The sequence below is a fragment of the Propithecus coquereli genome, unplaced genomic scaffold (assembly GCF_000956105.1).
Source record: "Propithecus coquereli isolate 6110/MARCELLA unplaced genomic scaffold, Pcoq_1.0 Scaffold139, whole genome shotgun sequence".
In the NCBI taxonomy this organism is placed as follows: Eukaryota; Metazoa; Chordata; class Mammalia; order Primates; family Indriidae; genus Propithecus; species Propithecus coquereli.
Window position 1 is genome coordinate 3,734,921 of NW_012138191.1, and position 16,960 is coordinate 3,751,880.

General features: G+C 36.3%; 1 protein-coding gene across 2 annotated transcripts in view; it reads right to left on the reverse strand.

Moving 5' to 3' along the window:
- MCM8 (minichromosome maintenance complex component 8) overlaps nucleotides 1–16,941 on the reverse strand; it is a 33,675-nt gene extending 16,734 nt beyond the window's left edge. Inside the window, exons 1-10 of one of the 2 annotated variants that reach the window (XM_012639258.1) lie at nucleotides 16,875–16,941; nucleotides 15,576–15,761; nucleotides 15,220–15,303; nucleotides 13,366–13,448; nucleotides 12,790–12,939; nucleotides 10,912–11,015; nucleotides 9,655–9,853; nucleotides 6,223–6,308; nucleotides 2,941–3,092; nucleotides 2,492–2,691 (exon numbers count right to left, since the gene is read on the reverse strand). In XM_012639258.1, coding sequence (XP_012494712.1) covers nucleotides 2,492–2,691; nucleotides 2,941–3,092; nucleotides 6,223–6,308; nucleotides 9,655–9,853; nucleotides 10,912–11,015; nucleotides 12,790–12,939; nucleotides 13,366–13,448; nucleotides 15,220–15,303; nucleotides 15,576–15,723 — 1,206 coding nt within the window. In that variant the 5' untranslated portion in view covers nucleotides 15,724–15,761; nucleotides 16,875–16,941. Of the gene's footprint in view, nucleotides 1–2,491; nucleotides 2,692–2,940; nucleotides 3,093–6,222; nucleotides 6,309–9,654; nucleotides 9,854–10,911; nucleotides 11,016–12,789; nucleotides 12,940–13,365; nucleotides 13,449–15,219; nucleotides 15,304–15,575; nucleotides 15,762–16,874 lie in introns of those variants that run through there. The other variant, XM_012639257.1, reaches the window with a different exon arrangement.
- Nucleotides 16,942–16,960: the final 19 nt, after the last annotated feature.

Here is a 16,960-nt window from a genome sequence, read left to right on the forward strand (position 1 = left end):
GCTTCTCAAAATTCTTGGTTAGTCTATAGAGGGAAGAATGCTTTAAAAACTGTGCCTCTGTAAGGGAGATAGGCTACTTATAAAGCATCTTAAAGCAACCAAATATACTGTTGATCTTTTCACAGAACTAACCTTTAAAATGCATCATAGTCAAGGTCTTCCACTTTAGGATACAGGGTTATATTGTATTTTACATGAATAGACATCTTTAGACCTATGCATTAAAAGGAGACTAAAGAGGGAACTCAATACATAATATTTTAAGATGAGATAAAATTTCATTTGTTTCAGTTCAATTCAAAGGGTCAGACTGATATAAAGAAGCACATTTACATTTAGTAATTTTATAAACAAGGAACAAACAAAAATGGACAGGGTAGAAGAGACAAAAATCAGGAGTAAAATGTAACTCTCAATCCCATCTTAATATATGTAAACACAGAAGAAGTTGGTGTCCTACCCACAACCCCTTGGCACTCACTGTTCAGCATGTTCCTGCATAATCACTGCTGGCTTCCTACCAAGCAGCTGCACCTATCTGCCAAAGAGCTTTCCTCAGCTGCAGAAGCATCATCAGCAGGCAGGATGAGCTGGGGTGTTTAATATCCCTGGTAGCAACCCCAAATTTAGGCCCTCAGATGGAAAAATACTGAAGCTAGTTTTACACAGTGTGGTGTTCCAAAGGCCCAGGAAGAATATGCCCCAGATGCTGGTCGTAACCTGTTCATTATGGCACCATAAACTGACTGTCATCCCTTCTTTGTATTACTTTCCCATTCCCCTACCAGTTCTTTTGGGATCACCCCCCAAATAAACTACATTTACCCAAATCATTGCTGCTGAAGAAACCTAAACTAAACCATAACCTGACACTGTCTTCTGCATTCTGCTTTCATGGTCCTCCTTATATTATCTAGCATGGATCAACAAACGTTCTTAGAGGGTCAGAAAGTATTTTCAGCTTTGCACGCTATATTGTCTCAGTTACAACTACTCAACTTGTAGCGTGAAAGCAACTATTAACAATATGTAAATAAATTAGGTGGGACTGTGCTCTAATAAAGCTTTATTTACAAAAACAGGCAGCCTGCCTAGTTTGCCAATCCCTGCTAGATTAATAAATGAAGGACCAGTAAAAATTCCAGTTTGATGCTAAAATTATTAATATAGGGGAAAAAAGCAATGGTGGGAAGAAAACTCAAGTTTTTCACACTAATCTTCTGTAAGTATGGCAGAAGCCGGACCACTAAAATGTTCACTTTTCATTTATGTAACTGATAAGAGGAATCAATCGAAGAGGTGTTTGGATCTTCAAACCAGGTCACCCCTTGGCTGTCTGCTCACAGAGTACTCACCGCTAGATAACTCCCCCATCCTAAGTTAAAGCACCCTGTCTCCCAAGGTGAGTCTGGATGGCTATGTATTCAGAGGGAAATCTCTGAGGGTTTAAGGATAAAGAACCCCTGAGGAACTCTATTCTTTATTCAGTTGGCTAATTAACATATTAAAGGCAAAATGAAAAAGCATCAAATTCGCTTAGAGCCCAGAGCCTAGGTGAACAGGAAAGCATGAGGAGATCAATTTTTCTAAGACAATGCATTTCAAAATCCTCGTTCTTTACCTCTCTTAGGTGCATCTATTATTCATTCTCTTGTTTTCCCCTATTTCTTCAAAATCATCCAAAACATTGTCAAAAAATAATTAAAGATAACAGCATGTTTAGTTAGTTAAGTACATTACTAAATCCCACTTAACCTTCAGAACAACCTCAAGTAGGTTTTCTCATTTCTATTTTTAGATGATAAAAATGAAGGAGAAATTAAATAACATGCCCCAGATCACACTGGAAGTGGCCAAAGCAGGATTCTTAGGTTTGTCTCCAACAAAAAGCTCAACCACTGAAGCAAAATGCCTCTACTTTGCTCCTTCTCTACTGCATGGCAATGGCAGGGAAATAAAGAATATTAATGAATACACCAAATCTAAGTGACTTCTATTTGAATCTCTACAAACAACATCCTACATACAACTAATTGAAATAATTTTGGAATTCATTGTTCTCTCTTCTGTTGAGCAACAAACTTCCCTAAATATCTCTTATTGTTTAAACTAGAGACCAGCAAACTTTTTCTGTAAAGGGCCAGAGCATAAAACCTGTGAGCCACATGTACAATCTCTGTCTTAAGTACTCAACTCTGCCACTGTAGCACAAAAGCAGCCATAGACATTATGTAAATGAATGAGTGTTATTTATGGACACTGAAATATGACTTTCATATAATTTCATGTGTTATGAAATATTTTGATTTTTTTCAACCATTAAAAAATATAAAAACCATTCTTAGATCACAGGCCATACCAAAATGGTTGGTGAGCTGGATTTGGTCCATAGACTACAGTTTGCCAACCATTTTGACAAGTTGTTTGTTACTTGTAGCCAAGAGCACCCCCAACATGCATATATGTAATAAAACTTCAGATAACTACATACATACTTGACAATGAGTTTAAACAGGTTTTCTTCAGCCTGAATCTCTTGGATGGCATAAAGGTCTTTAAGTGAGAACTCCATCAGTGTTCCATGCTTACACCCATCCTCAGAAGTTTTTGTTTTCTGTCCTTTACTATTGCAAATAGAATTTGCTTCAATGTACAAAAGGAACATGCACTTGTCGTTCTTATTTCGAGAACCTGTAAATTCAAAGTATTAAATACAGTAATTGGTATTTTCTATTCCTCTTATAACGACTCAACTAGAAGTAAAAGAAAGTCACAGTGAGCTACAAATGCATTTTTTTAAAGGAAAAGTTTCATCTTATGTAAGCAACAAGGAATTCCCTAAATTATTTGAGATTCAGAAGGATCTTAAAAAGAGAAAAAATGAACACTGAAAAATCATTATTGAGAGACAATCAAAATGAGGAAAGGGTTATATCATACCTTCTTCAGCATTTGAGACTTTGACAATTCCAGTAACAGTCACCGTGTCTCCTGGGACACAGCTATCCACAAGATCATGTACAAGCTCACATTCTATTGTTCGTGGAATTCGACCTGCTTCTCGTTGATCATCAGACATCAGCTCCTGGATTCTAAAAAGTTAAACAGTTTTCAGTTAGAACACATACTTACTTTGGGTTGTTTCTCTAACATATTAACTATTCAGGGTCCACATGAAGCTGAGCTAAATAACAGGCAGATTAGCTTTTTAAAAAGTTCAATGGTGGCTGACTGCAGTGGTTCACACCTGTAATCCTCACACTTTGCGAGACTGAAGCAGGAAGACTGCTTGAGGCCAGGAGTTTCAGACCAGCCTGGGCAACATAGTGAGAACCCATCTCTACAAAAAAGTTTTTCAAAATTAGCCAGGCATGGTGGCACATACCTGTAGTCCTAGCTACTTGGGGGACTAAAGCAGGAGGACTGCTTGAGCCCAGGAGTTCAAGGCTACAGTGCGCTATGATTGTGCCACTACATTCCAGCCTGGGCGACAAAGTGAGACCTTATCTCAAAAAACTTTAATGGTTTATCTAAAATTACTTCAGCAGTTTCCAATTCAGGATGGCAGAATAAGCACATGCATTTGCCTAGCTCTCCTCCAAAATGTTCACTGAAATGAGACACTTAAAGAGTGAAGAGAAGTTTTGGGGTATGCAGAAGTGTTACTAGCAAATGAGATATTAATAAAATTTTTGAAACAGCAAATAGTAAAGTACTGATAGATAAAACAAAATGAGGTCCAGAACACACAAAGGTAAAAGTAATAAGGGTACAAGAGAAGTGGGAGCCAATGTTCTTAGCAGAGCCCTAGAGAAGCTTCCAAGTTGGATGTAGCAGGAATGGAGAGCTGGAGTAGACGGCCAGAAGAAAACTGGATAATCAACTAAAAGACAAGTCACGGACTAGCTGCTTAGAATTTTTTTTGAAGGTAGGTGAACAGGCGGGTAGGGAAAGAATGATGACTTTATCATCCAGCAAAAACTAGAGCATAGTTCTTAGGAAAGGGATCCATCTCCTGTGAGGGGAGCTAAGGCGCCCAGTGAGGATAACAGAGCTTCAGAATAAAGACTCCTCATTTTGGCCTTTGAGAAGCCCTATCCCAATTCAAAAACACATTCATAAAGCAAAATCTGATAGTCAAAACCCCTATCTTCTTATTCAGAGGTGAGAACTCATGAGAAAAAACTCCTATCTACCTACAAAATAGCAAAGGAAGTCTGTACCACCTACTCCAAATAATTTCTCATTTCTCATCAGACATTTTGGGACTAAATGGCAATAATTCAGGGAGGAGAAGGGCATTAAAAACAAAAACCTGCCTAAGAGTTTTGAGAAAATGTTGCCATCATAAAACAAGAATAAGCTGCTAAAAACAAGTACAAAATCAGGAAAATTTAAAACACACATATATAAAAATCATACATTTATAGAAAGGATACAAGAAAAAGCCAAAGAAATCTAGAAAACATTAGAGAGAAAATCAAAGGGTGAGGGAAAAGTTAAGAAAAATAAATAATCCAAGGGATACATCTGACAGGAAGCTCAAAAAGAAATCAATCAGATATTATAGAGTTGAAGACAGCTCTAGAACAAAAGGACCTACCAGTGTCAAGCAGGATAAGGACACAAGTAGATATACCCTCACTGTTTCAGAACAACACAGATAAAATGGTTACAAAAAGAGGGGAAAGTCCAGTCTCCTCAAAGGAATGAGAATCTAACCAGCACCAGACCTCTCATCAACAGCAAGGAAAATTATAACAAAACAGACTTCAGTAGCCAGGCAAACTCTTATCCAGCCTAAGATCCAAATAAAGACATCTTCAGACATGCAAGAACCCAGAACATTTTACTTCTCATGTACTCTTTCTGAAAATTTGAGAAAATTCTCTAGAAAAACAAAATTAGAATCTTAAAAAATAGAAGACAAAGCCCAACAGAACAGTGTGCAATCAATGCAGCAAGACCCCAGTATGAATCAGGGCTGCAGGACTAGAGAAGGACTAATCCACACTCAAGCAGTACTGCAAAAAGTCACTTTATCTATAGAATAAAACAATTATGTGAGGTAGCATATTATCAAAGTTTTAGTATAACTAATTTATTTAAAATGAGTTTGACCAACACATTACTTTTAAAGATTCAAGAAAAAGGCTTAGTCTCTTCTCAACTGTTTACTCCTAAGTGTGATTTCCTAGTATTAGGAAGCCGTCATTTAAATCCAATTAAAATGTAAGTCTATTTTCTTGTCTGCTATTTTTACTTGAAAGCAAAGAGATTTTGTTCAAATAGTTTAAATTTTTGTTCAAAGATTCAGCGTTAAACCAACCTGCATCTTCTCTGCATATGCCCTGTTGTGAACTCTGTACTACTTCCAATGCCCTCATCCCCCTTTCAGTGGTGAAATCCCACATACCTGGCTGGAAATCAGACTCTACTACTCATAGGCCACACAATCATATGCGAGAGTCTTAAACATTTTCCTCTTTTATAAAATGGGGTGTCTGAAAATACCTCAGCATAGTTCAGTTAGTTATTATATATGTCTGCATTGGTTTTCACAGGGCAGAAGGGGTGAAGCTAGCTAGTAGCAAGCCATCTCATCTTTTCCCTAGGTTCTCAGGTTTTTTAGGACCATTTCCTGTTTCAGCTACGTTTCCTGGAGAGTACTCTGACTTCAAAACTACCCATTATTCTATATTTAGAGATGAGTTATAGGCTGATGGCTAAAAAAGTAATTATCAAATGAGAAATACACACACAGAGAAAACTTTGACTTCCAAAAAAAAAAAAAAGCCTATAATAAAATGCCAAATGCCTCATGGACAGCGAGAACAGGAAATGAAACATGCCCATTTCTAAGGGATTCTTTATTTGAAAACTTCCAAACAACATTATTTCTATCACAGCTCATTATAGAATCAATCATATAACTCTGTTTATGGCCTATATCCAGTTCAACGAATCACATAATTGAAATATAAAATCAACTATTTCCCATTAACAACAGGGTATAATATTTGCATATTGAATCCTTTATGGAATCCAACAGAGAATAAATTTCAAATAAAGACTATTATTTCAACACATAAACTCTTCACCAAATAAACCTATTATATACTTTGCCATTGTTTAGATAAAAATCACAATAAAACTCACAGATTTACTCAATGGTATGAGAGACCTAATGCCTGCCTCTTATTTACCGGTCTGATTGCTTACTTGACTGACTGCCAGTCCATCGTAACTGTGAGAGGAGAGCTGCGGAGAGCGGTAAATGACTTCCCTCGACACGCAGGCACAGGACACTGCAACAAGAGTAATTCAGTCAGATTATGATAAACTACAATCACGTCTCAGGAAATCCAAGTTAAAACACTTCATTTAATATTGCTTTAAAAGTTGGTCTCAGGATGCTTTTACAGTAAAATCCACTAAGAGCAGTAATGACTTTCTATTTCCTCTGGCAATGATTTGATATCGTGAGTTTTTGAGGCACTTTTTCAGCTGGTCCATCTCACTTACTGTTCTTATTCTTTCTGCTGTGGGTATGTAAGGTGTCTTGCTCACCTCCCAGACCAAGCACTCCTTCCTTCTTCTGTGCCCATGCAGTCTCCTGCTTCCTGAATGGCCCCTTTCATTCAGACCCATAACCTAGTCCCAATTCTCTCCTTTTCAGAAGCCTTTCCTGGGTCATCTTTAATCCCCAGCTCTCTCATCTAGCCTCCTTTTATACTGTTTGTGTTGTATAATATTTATTGTACTACACAGACATTCTTCTACATATAAGCAGGGTGTGTTCAAGCTTTCAGAAGTCACTTGTTTGGCACTTGGACCTCAAGGTGCATTTACAAATTCAGAGACTGTGGCAGACTGTATTTTCCAAATATGATTGTAGCAGTATTTCCTCTCAAGCCTTTTTATAACCTCCCCAACTCCTCCATCAAGAGATGGAGTCTAATTAACTCTCCTGGAACCTGAGCAGCTTTGTGCCTCACTGTAATCCACAGAATGTGACAGAAGTGATGCCGTATGACTTCCAAGGTTGGCTCATCAAAGGCAAAGCCATTTCTGCGTCAACTGAACCTCCTTGCCTTGAAGCTGTCAGCACCCATATGAGCAGACTGAGTGTCCTGAGCTGCCATACTGTGTGCAAGAAGCCAAAAGTAGCCCACCCAGGGAGACCACATGGAGAGAGAGAGATCCCTGGCCAGCCCCCAGCCACCTTGCTGGACCCCAGCCACCACCTGACTACAACTCCATGAGAGACTTGGAGCCAGAACTACCCAGCTGAGTAGTTTCTCCAAACTCCAGACCCACAGAAATCATGAGAAATACTGTCCACAGAAAATATCCAGTTTAAATCAGGATTTAAATTCTGGCATCTGAGCGAACGGTTGTGCCTTGAACCTTAAGACAAGACAAACAGATGACACCCATCTACTAACACCACTGATTATTCAGAACCAACAGCCAAATCTAACACAACCTGTTCTTGTAGTAAGAGAAACAATTCCTAGGAATTTCAAACGTAAACACTTTGTATTTCCGTTTTAAATTCTTCAAGGAATTATTTACTTCACTAAGGATTCAACCCCTCTACATTAGCAAAAATTTAATAAATGCTAAATTTATTAAAATCCAATGGTGATAAAGGCAACTCTGGAAAAGAATAACAGTTAGGGCAAATATCCCTGCCATATCGAGTTTTAATAAAATCAACATAAAAAAGACTGTTTAGAGTGTGTACAAAACCAATGAAATGAAACAGACTCACATGTCTACAAGAGCACAGGGTACTACCAAGGACACATTATACGTCTATGGTAATAAAGGACTTAATTAGTAAATGGTGTCAGGACAAATAACTTTTCACTTAAATATTAGATCCCTAGGCTTTTTTTTAAGAGACATGGTCTCACTATGTTGCCCAGGCTAGTCTTGAACTCCTGGCCTCAAGTGATTCTCCCGCTTCAGCCTCCTAAGTAGCTGGAACTTCAGGTGTGCAGCACCATACCTGGCTTAAATCCCTAGTTTTATGCTAGTAACGAAATTAATTTCCAGATGGACACAATATTTAAATGTGAAAAAAAAAAGAGAAAAAAGAAACTTAAAAGTATTAGAACAAAATGTAGGAAATATGTTTATAATACTCGAGTGAAAAAGGACTTCTTAAGCAGAGCATGAAATGTAAATGTTATGAAGAAAAAGACTGATCAATTTGATCATGTCAAAATGTAAAACTGTATAACAAAAAAAACCCACAAAGTTAAAAAAACAAACCAAAGACTGGGAGAAGATATTTGTAATATAAATAATCAATAATAATTAGTATCTAGAATATATAAAGAACTCCTATCAATGAACTAACAGGAAAATGAACAGAATATATAAATAGAAAATTCAATAAGGAAGGAAACTGAATGGCCAATAAAGATATGAAACGATGCTCAACCATAACAGAAATCATAGAAATTCACATTATAAATGAAATACCATTTTACACCCACCAGACTGTCAAAAATAAAAAAGTATAACAACACCAAGTGCTAATGGAAATATGGTGAAATGGAAACTGCTTAACACTACCAGTAAGGATGCAAGTTGGAACCAATACTCTGGAAAGTAATTTGGCAACATCTAATAAAGTTAAAAATAAGTATAGCCCCCAAAAAAAGCATAGCCTATAACTTAGAGATTCCCCTGCTTTGGAGACATGTACAAGAATGGTCTCTGAAGCACCATTAGTAATTGTAAAAAACTGGAAAAAAAAACAAATGCCACCACCAGGAAAATGGATAGTGGCTAGTCATTTAATGGAATACCCCAAAATAGTAAAAAAAGAGTTAGATGTGTATTAAAATAGGTAGAACTCCAAAAATAACCAAGTGAAAAAAAGTTGCGGAATGTTACCTTCAGTATATCACATATGTAAACACAGCACAACAAAACTAACCCTGCATATATAGTCAAGAATAAAAATTTAGACTCGAAGAACACATGCCAACTTCAGAATAGTGGCTGCCTCTAAGGATAGAACAAAAGAAAAGAAACGGGAGGGGAACAGAGAGACTTCAACTTTAACTACAATTCTTTGTATGTGCTACAAACTAAGCTAAAATAACAAAATATTAATGATTTGCCAATTCTTAATGGTGAATATATAGATGTTAATTACATTATTCTCCACACTATTCTATAGCTGTAAAATCTAGTCTAAAAAAGTTAATAAAGAAAAAAGAATCAAACACATCACTTCCAAACAGTAGAAGGACTAAAGGGAAAAAAACGCTGATGTGTTTACCTATGAAGTCAAAATATAGAAATATGAAGGGAAAGGATCCACATTAACTTCAGGATAATGATTATCTCTGGGAATGGTACAAGCAAAGGGTAAAAAAGAGACAATTGTATCACTAATGCTTTGCATCTTTAAAAATATATCTGGAGTTAAAATATAAATTCTGGGTGCTATATAAACAAATGTTTTATTTATTTCTGTATTTTCTGTATCCTAAGGTATTTCATAATTTAAAAATTGAAAATAAAAAATAAAAATAAGCTCTGTATTCAGAAACATTGGGAAATATTTTCTGTAAATTGATTAGCCTACTTTACCAAGATAAAGAAAGAAGCAGTTAAAGAACACATCACCTTTGTGGGAAGAGTATATTTTCCATCTGGAAGGGAAAGACTCTGAACTTCTCCACATGCAGCACAAAGAAAAGCCATCTTGGTGCAAAGAGGCTTTATATTACTGACACGAACCACTGTTCCTCTTAGAGCAATGTATTTTCCATAATAATTTGCTCGGACGTTCTTGAGCTGTGTCAAAGGTTCATAGTTGTATACCCTAAAAACAAAAGAGGAAAAAAAAAAAAGAGGAACATATTTATTTATAAATTTACAATGAACAGAAAGTTGATGTTGTCTGTATTTTCACAAGTTCCTTTCAGAAGTAACTATGCAATTCTCAAACCATACCATCCTTTTACACAGCACAAATTTCACAAGAAATTAAATCATTCTTAAAAATAAAAAAAATGCTAAATCTTCCCCTTTCTTCTTATCACATAGGTTCTGTTCTTTTCTAGGGAAAAAGAAAAAAAAAATTAAAAAAATAAAAGGAAAAAAGTAAGGCCAAAAGGAAAATCTATGGATTAAAAAACTTTGGGGTTTCTAACTTCTTTTTAAAGAACTCTAAGGAAATGTCTTCTACAAATTCTGGATAAGAAAAACAAAACTCTGATGATTACCTTATAAATCTCTTCTAATGAGTTTAAAATCTTAGAATAAAGATGAATTTTTAAAAATTTCATTTATTCCCTTGTATCTAATAAAAACTTAATAATTTCCCCCATAATATGCTGAAATAAAAAAAAAAACTTAATAATTTAACAAAATATATACCACTTTGTGTATTACAGATTAAGTATATCCCCTATCCAAAATGCTTGGGACCAGAAGTGTTATGGATTTTTTTCAGATTTTTAAATATTTACATTACCGGTTAAGCATCCAAAATGTTCCAATGAACATTTCCTTTGAGTGTCACGTTGGTGCTCACAAAGTTTTTAATTTTGGAGCATTTCGGATTTTGGATTTTCAGATTAGGAATGCTTAACGTACATTGATTATTAAATTTACACAGCAGGGTCTTGGTAAGTTCACATCCAAAACCAATGCTTACAAAAATCTGCAGGCTGGGAAATTTAGGAAGAAAATGTTGAGTTCTATCAAGATCTCTGCGTAATTTACAGTGGGTTCACTTTGATACAATGATCAATGAGCTAGGAAGGAACTCATACCCTTTTTACTGATTCCTTTGTTTTTACAGAATTAGGTTCTCATTCTTACATAGTCTTCAATGCCCTATTTCAAATAGTACTTTAATCCCAGCAAATTCCTCACCTTGCATGAATGTGTGGCACATTTACCATTGTTTCTCCATCAGTAGACAATCCTTCCTGGGCTTGTAATTCAGCTGCATGCGTTTCAAGGTCCTTAGTTAATACCTAAACAGGACAGACATTTACTCCAAAGTTGGAAAACAAAATATCCTCTTTAAGCAGAACTCTAAAGAGAGTATGAAGTTTATGAATAAAAACAGTTCAGAACAAAATAAAAACAGAACTCTAACAGCCCTTTAAAAATCTGACATTTAATTGTGACTACTTATTTTATAGTGGATTATGTTTTAATTGGGATTTTCTTGTCTCTGGACTGGAAAACTCTAGCATTCTTGTCTGCTATTTTCTGTCCCAATGAAACCTAATATTAAAAGTCCTCATAGGAACCCCCCAAACCATTACCTTCTGGTTCTAATAATAATTTTTTTTTTTTTACTTCTCCATATTCACTGATTTATCAAGACAGAGAAAATAAAGATGACCTTTAAAATACCTAATACCCACTCCCTTGGCATTTAACATTAAATAAATATTTAATACCTGCTTGTGTACAAAGCAGTTTGCTGACAATCTAAGATACAAAATAAGATAGATATACATATAACTGTAATTGTTATAAGGACCATAAAGATTTACAGACAAAATACCATGAGAGTTTGAAAAAGTGCCATGAGAAAGGTTTCAAAGAGAGACAACTGGGCGAGGCCCAAAGAATCTGGATACGTAAGATGAAGGGAATTCTACGTTGAATGGACAGCATGTGCAAAAGGCAGCAGTATTTAGACAATACTAGAGGGAGCTCAGCTGAGTTGGAATGTAGTGAATGAAGGACAGTAGTGGGGAAATAAAGTTGAGTCCGATCATGGAAGGCTTCAATGCCACATAAAGGATTGTGACTTCATTTAGTAGAAAAGAGCCATCACAGTTTCCCAGAAGAGATCATGTTTTACAAAGCATAGCAACAGTTTAGCAATGATAATAAAGGCTTAGCCTAAAACAGAAGCAGTAAGGATGGAAAGGAGGTGGATTTAAAAGAAATTTTAGAAAGAGAAATGAAAAGATGTGGTGACTTGGATATGGGGAAATAATGAGCCAGTGAAGTCTGAAGACAACAGTCAAGGCTCCCAGTTTAGGGTTACTAGCAAATGTACACATCTTTATGATGAACTGTTCCTGGTACCTGGATATCCTTACCTTCCCTGCTCTACGTCCAAATTCTAGTTACCCCTTTAAGACCTAACAAACCCCACCGTTTATGTACTCTTCCTCTGAACTTTCCCCATTCTTCCCAACAGTTGAGGGTCTTTTCTTTACCTATATGAATGCACCCAGCACTTTATGCCTGTCCTGAGATTTGCTATTCTTTACCCTGAAGCATTTATCTGTTTGCTGGCCTAAAAAAACCTTTCACAAATGCTGTGTCACTTGACCCTTAAAAAAAACTCAGGCAGGCACAGTACGAATTGTTATTTCCATTTGATATATACAGGGACATTCAGCAAGATTAAGTGATTTGCCTTATGCCACAGAACCTATATCTGAGGTTGGTCTTTTTGCTCCAAGTTCATAACTGATAACATGAAGATGCCTTGCTTTATCTTCCCTATGAGACAGTATAGCTCCTTGAAAACAACGTTCACGTTCTGGACAATCTTCAATGAGATTAAACAAATTCAAATAAGTTAGAAATAAATGCTTTACTTAGGTAAGCTGTTGTATATAGATACCTATGAATGGCTATCTTTTAGGACAGGATTGCAACCTTTCAGTTCTAGCCAAAATCTTTTGGTAAAAGCTAAGTATCTTTTAGAGAAGGTACTGTCACTGTGAAATCTTCCTTTAAAATTCTGAAAAAAGTCTGCATAAAATAAATATTTACCTGATGTATTGCCAAACCCATGCAAGCCAAGGTTTCCTCAGGAGCATCTCTTAGTTCATTTGCTATATTTGGTATCAAGTTAGTTATTTCATCATCTTTTGTTAGTTCTTTAAAATCCACCAAAATACTTCCCTTTCTTTCTATTTCATCCTATAAAATATGAAAGTATTAAAACAATAATTATTTTTTGTAGTCAATCATAACTGAAAAATCAATTATACAATTTTTGAGAAAGCATATAATATTTACGTGGTGATAATGGCAAGCATTATGTATGTATAAGCTTTGTGCCAAGCATGGTTCTAATGCTTTAAATTTATTAACTTATTTATGCTTCTTAACAACCCTTTCAGGTAGATATTTATAGTCCTATCTCTAACTGAAAGAGAAAACCGAAGCAAAGAGAAATTAAGTAATTCACCAAAGTCTACACTGCAGGAAAGTGGCAAGGATGCAGTCTAAACCAAGGCAGTCTGACTCCAGTGCCTATTTTCACAATCACTAGCACCTCAAACACACTGTTCAATAAGATGACACATAAAGGTGGACTGGCAGTTTTGTTGTAAAGAATCTTACCTTGTCATAGAAATCAATATGCCTTGTGAAAAATTTTTCAAATGCTTGAATCTTCTCAATAAAAGGAGAGCTACTGCTGTAAACTAATCCAACAAATATGGCATCAGCACTAATAATCACACATGTACAAGCATATTTTTCATGAGATCAAAGAAATACTACATACATGATAGGTGATTATTTTCTAATTGCTTTATATTTTGATTACATTTAAATAAGAACTGTTATAGAATATATACTCAAGATTCTAAAACAAATTTAGGTCTGTATAACCTGAAATGCAGACAGGAAGTGCCTCTCTCTAAAAGCCCCAATATTTGGAAACTTTGTATTGAATCTCTGACATCTAATAGAGCATATTAGTTCAGATAGCTTGCACAAAAAACTTAAACCAAAGCCAGACACATAAATTAAACTTTTATTTTGAACAAGAAATGAAGACAATCACAGTCTTTCCTGAGATCAGGAGAGAGACCAATACTTAATTCTGATCCCAAAATTGTAAAGCTATTTTTTTTTTACACCCTAAAGTTTTGTAATATTTTCAAATTGGTCTCCCACAGAAAGACAATATAATGAAGTAGTTTGGAAGAATAGCTGGTCAAACCTAAGGCACCTCTTGAACTCCATCTTTAGGACCAGTCCAAAGATCACTTATAGTACAGTGTACTAAGCTACCTGTTAGGGGAATAATATGAGTATTGAGGTGGCTAATGCATCCTAAAGCAACCAAAGATCACTTGTGAAACACATCTGTCTATTTAATAGAAAAAAAAAAAACAAACTCCCCAACGAAAAAACATTTGTAAAGTACTCTATTCATTCACAAAATGAATACTGAGTGCCTGGTACAGGGCAGGGTCCTTGACCTCAAACAGCGTAGTCTAGTGGGATGGACACACACACACACACACACACACACACACACACACGTATGTATAAGACCCATACCTCACCAAAAGAGATATTTTAAGAGCACATAGATATTTTAAGAGCACACAGATATTTTAAGAGCACAGAAAAGACAGTTCCCCACACCTATGTAGATAGATATATAATGTTAGGGGGTTTTCTTGCTTATCAAAGGGAGATTCCTTAACTGTGTTTCTAAACAAAGTTGCATTGGTTACTGCCTCCTGGTTCCAAGCTGACCGTTCTATTTTCTGCTCTATGATGCTATGATCAAGATCTACAGCCTCCATTTCCCAGACTCTCTTTAAGTTCTGCCTATCGGAGGCACTTTAGAGACTGGAAGGCAGCAGGAAGTAGGAAAGGAATTTATTCGTTTCTAACTCTTTGCAGCATCTCTGCAGCTGCACAAGATAGTTACAGTTCTAGTCTCAAGCCCTGAGCACCGAGTAACGTCCTCTCAGCCACCAGCAGCAACCAGCTTCATTCACCATGGTGGTCTGAGCACAGCTCTGTAGGGCAGTCTTTAGAGGTCCAAGCACAGCATTCTAGAATGCCCCTCAGATGTCAAAACGATAGCTATGCTGTGCTTCCCCGCTCCTGAATTCCTAGGTTTTGGTAACCTCAGAACTTCTTAACTTTTGTTCCCTCAGTCATAGGGATGGTTGCTGTTTCCTAAAAATACCACTTTCAGTCTTCCACCTGTATATCCAATTCCCTGTATCAAATCCTCTTTTTGAAATACATAGCATGGTTTCTGTTTTCCTGACTGATACAAAACCTAAAAACAATGCTCTTGAAACATAAACATGATTTGTTTGGGTGAACTAAGATTAAGGCGGTACATGTCAGTAAGCCAAATGAATTATAGTAATATGAGAGATAGCATCCAAAGACAAGTTAAGAAAATATAATTTATGATACTTTTTATACTTTTAGCTCTACCTTCAGAAAAATAAAGCTTCCAGCCTTTATATGGTATGCTTTGATCCAATGTTGACTGATGTAGCAAAGACTGTGGGGTTTGTTCTGAAAAAAATAGAATACTAGGTTAGTAGAAACAGAGCAAACTTTTTCCCCCAAATTTGCTCCTCTTTCCAACAACGAGAACCTGATATGACATTAATAGAGTATTTAAATTAGAGGTTTTGGTAAGAATTGGGGATATTAATATTCAAATACTTGCTAAGGAGTAGCATCAAATAACAGATCAAAGTTTGAGATAAACTGTTTTGTGTGATAGTCATGAATCACTTCCTTCATGAACAGAAAAAAATTGAAAAATCATTGACCTCACCTACCAGAATTATGTTTTCCCACGGTTTTACTCAAGTTAGGTCTGTGTTCTCTTTCTCTCCATTTTCCTGAAAAGTTTCCACCACTTCTTCCTCTTTTCCAGCTTTGAAATCTTCCTCGTCCAAATCCTCTGCCTCTTTGCTCTCCATTCATGTCTTCCAAAAGACAGAGATTAGAAGTCTTCACCAAAACTATAGGGGAAATAGTGCTCCTTAAAATGTACTAATAGTAAGAAAGGAAAACTTAATGTAGTCTAGGTTTCAGACCAGCAAACAGGCTTGCAAAGCTGTACACTATGGCACAAGACCCAAATATTCTGCAGTTACCCTTTTAATGGTCACTTTTAATCTTCATCACTTTTTAAAGTATACTATAGAGTAATGTTATAGCTTAGTAACTATTAAACATAGTTTAATTAAGTATACTAGATGTTCATGAGCTAAAAATAAGGAAAGATACTGTATTTGTCTCCCACAATAGAAATGAAAACAAGATAGGTAATTACTTCCAAGATAACTCATTTGAAGTATTTGAGACTTATTATAGGGTAGTACGGGATGAACATAACCCTCACCTGTGAGACACTGAGGGATATACATCATCATAGCTCCTTACATACAGTCAGTTCTACAGAGTCACACTCACTTTCCGTGCAATTTTTCTGTAAACCTAAAACTGTTCTAAAAAATATCTACTTTTAAAAACTTCACATCCTAAGGATAAAAATAAATAATATATCCATACACTCTAGTGCAATTCATTACAAGACAGCCTATACAAATCTTTATTTAAAGGGTTTCAGCTAATAAATAATAACTAAAAAGTTCACGATTTTAGGGCACAGCAGGACTTTAATAACCAACCAGACATTACGCATTATGAAACCGATACTCAGGGAAATTAAGCAAACTGATCAAGATCAAAGTTATCTGGTGACAATACAGGAATCAAAACTCCTTCAAGATCCGAAGTTGAGGAGCTCCTTCAGCAACGCTGCGTGCCATACCCTCTCAACCGAGATAATACGGCGAGAACAGTAACGATTCCAACACAAATGTAAGAGGGAAGACCGGAGAATGAGTAAAAGAACCACCCGTCGGCCAGCTGTGCTTCGTTAAATACCCTACTTTATCTACGTCTCCTCTGGCTAAGTTCTTAACTTGGTTGAGATAGAGGTTCCAAAGTTCTCCTAGTTCACAACTGGGCTGGCTCCAGGATACGCGCTGATCTGTCCCGCCAGATCCTCCCTCCCGGGGGGAAGCACCAGGAGTCTCCGAGATCTCAGTTCCTCAAGCTTCCCTTACCAGGTCCTGCGATTCTCTTCAGCCGCAGCTCTCCTGATGTCCCCGCGCGGGGCCGGAACCCATCTGTTGCAGCGGTTTGGGAACCT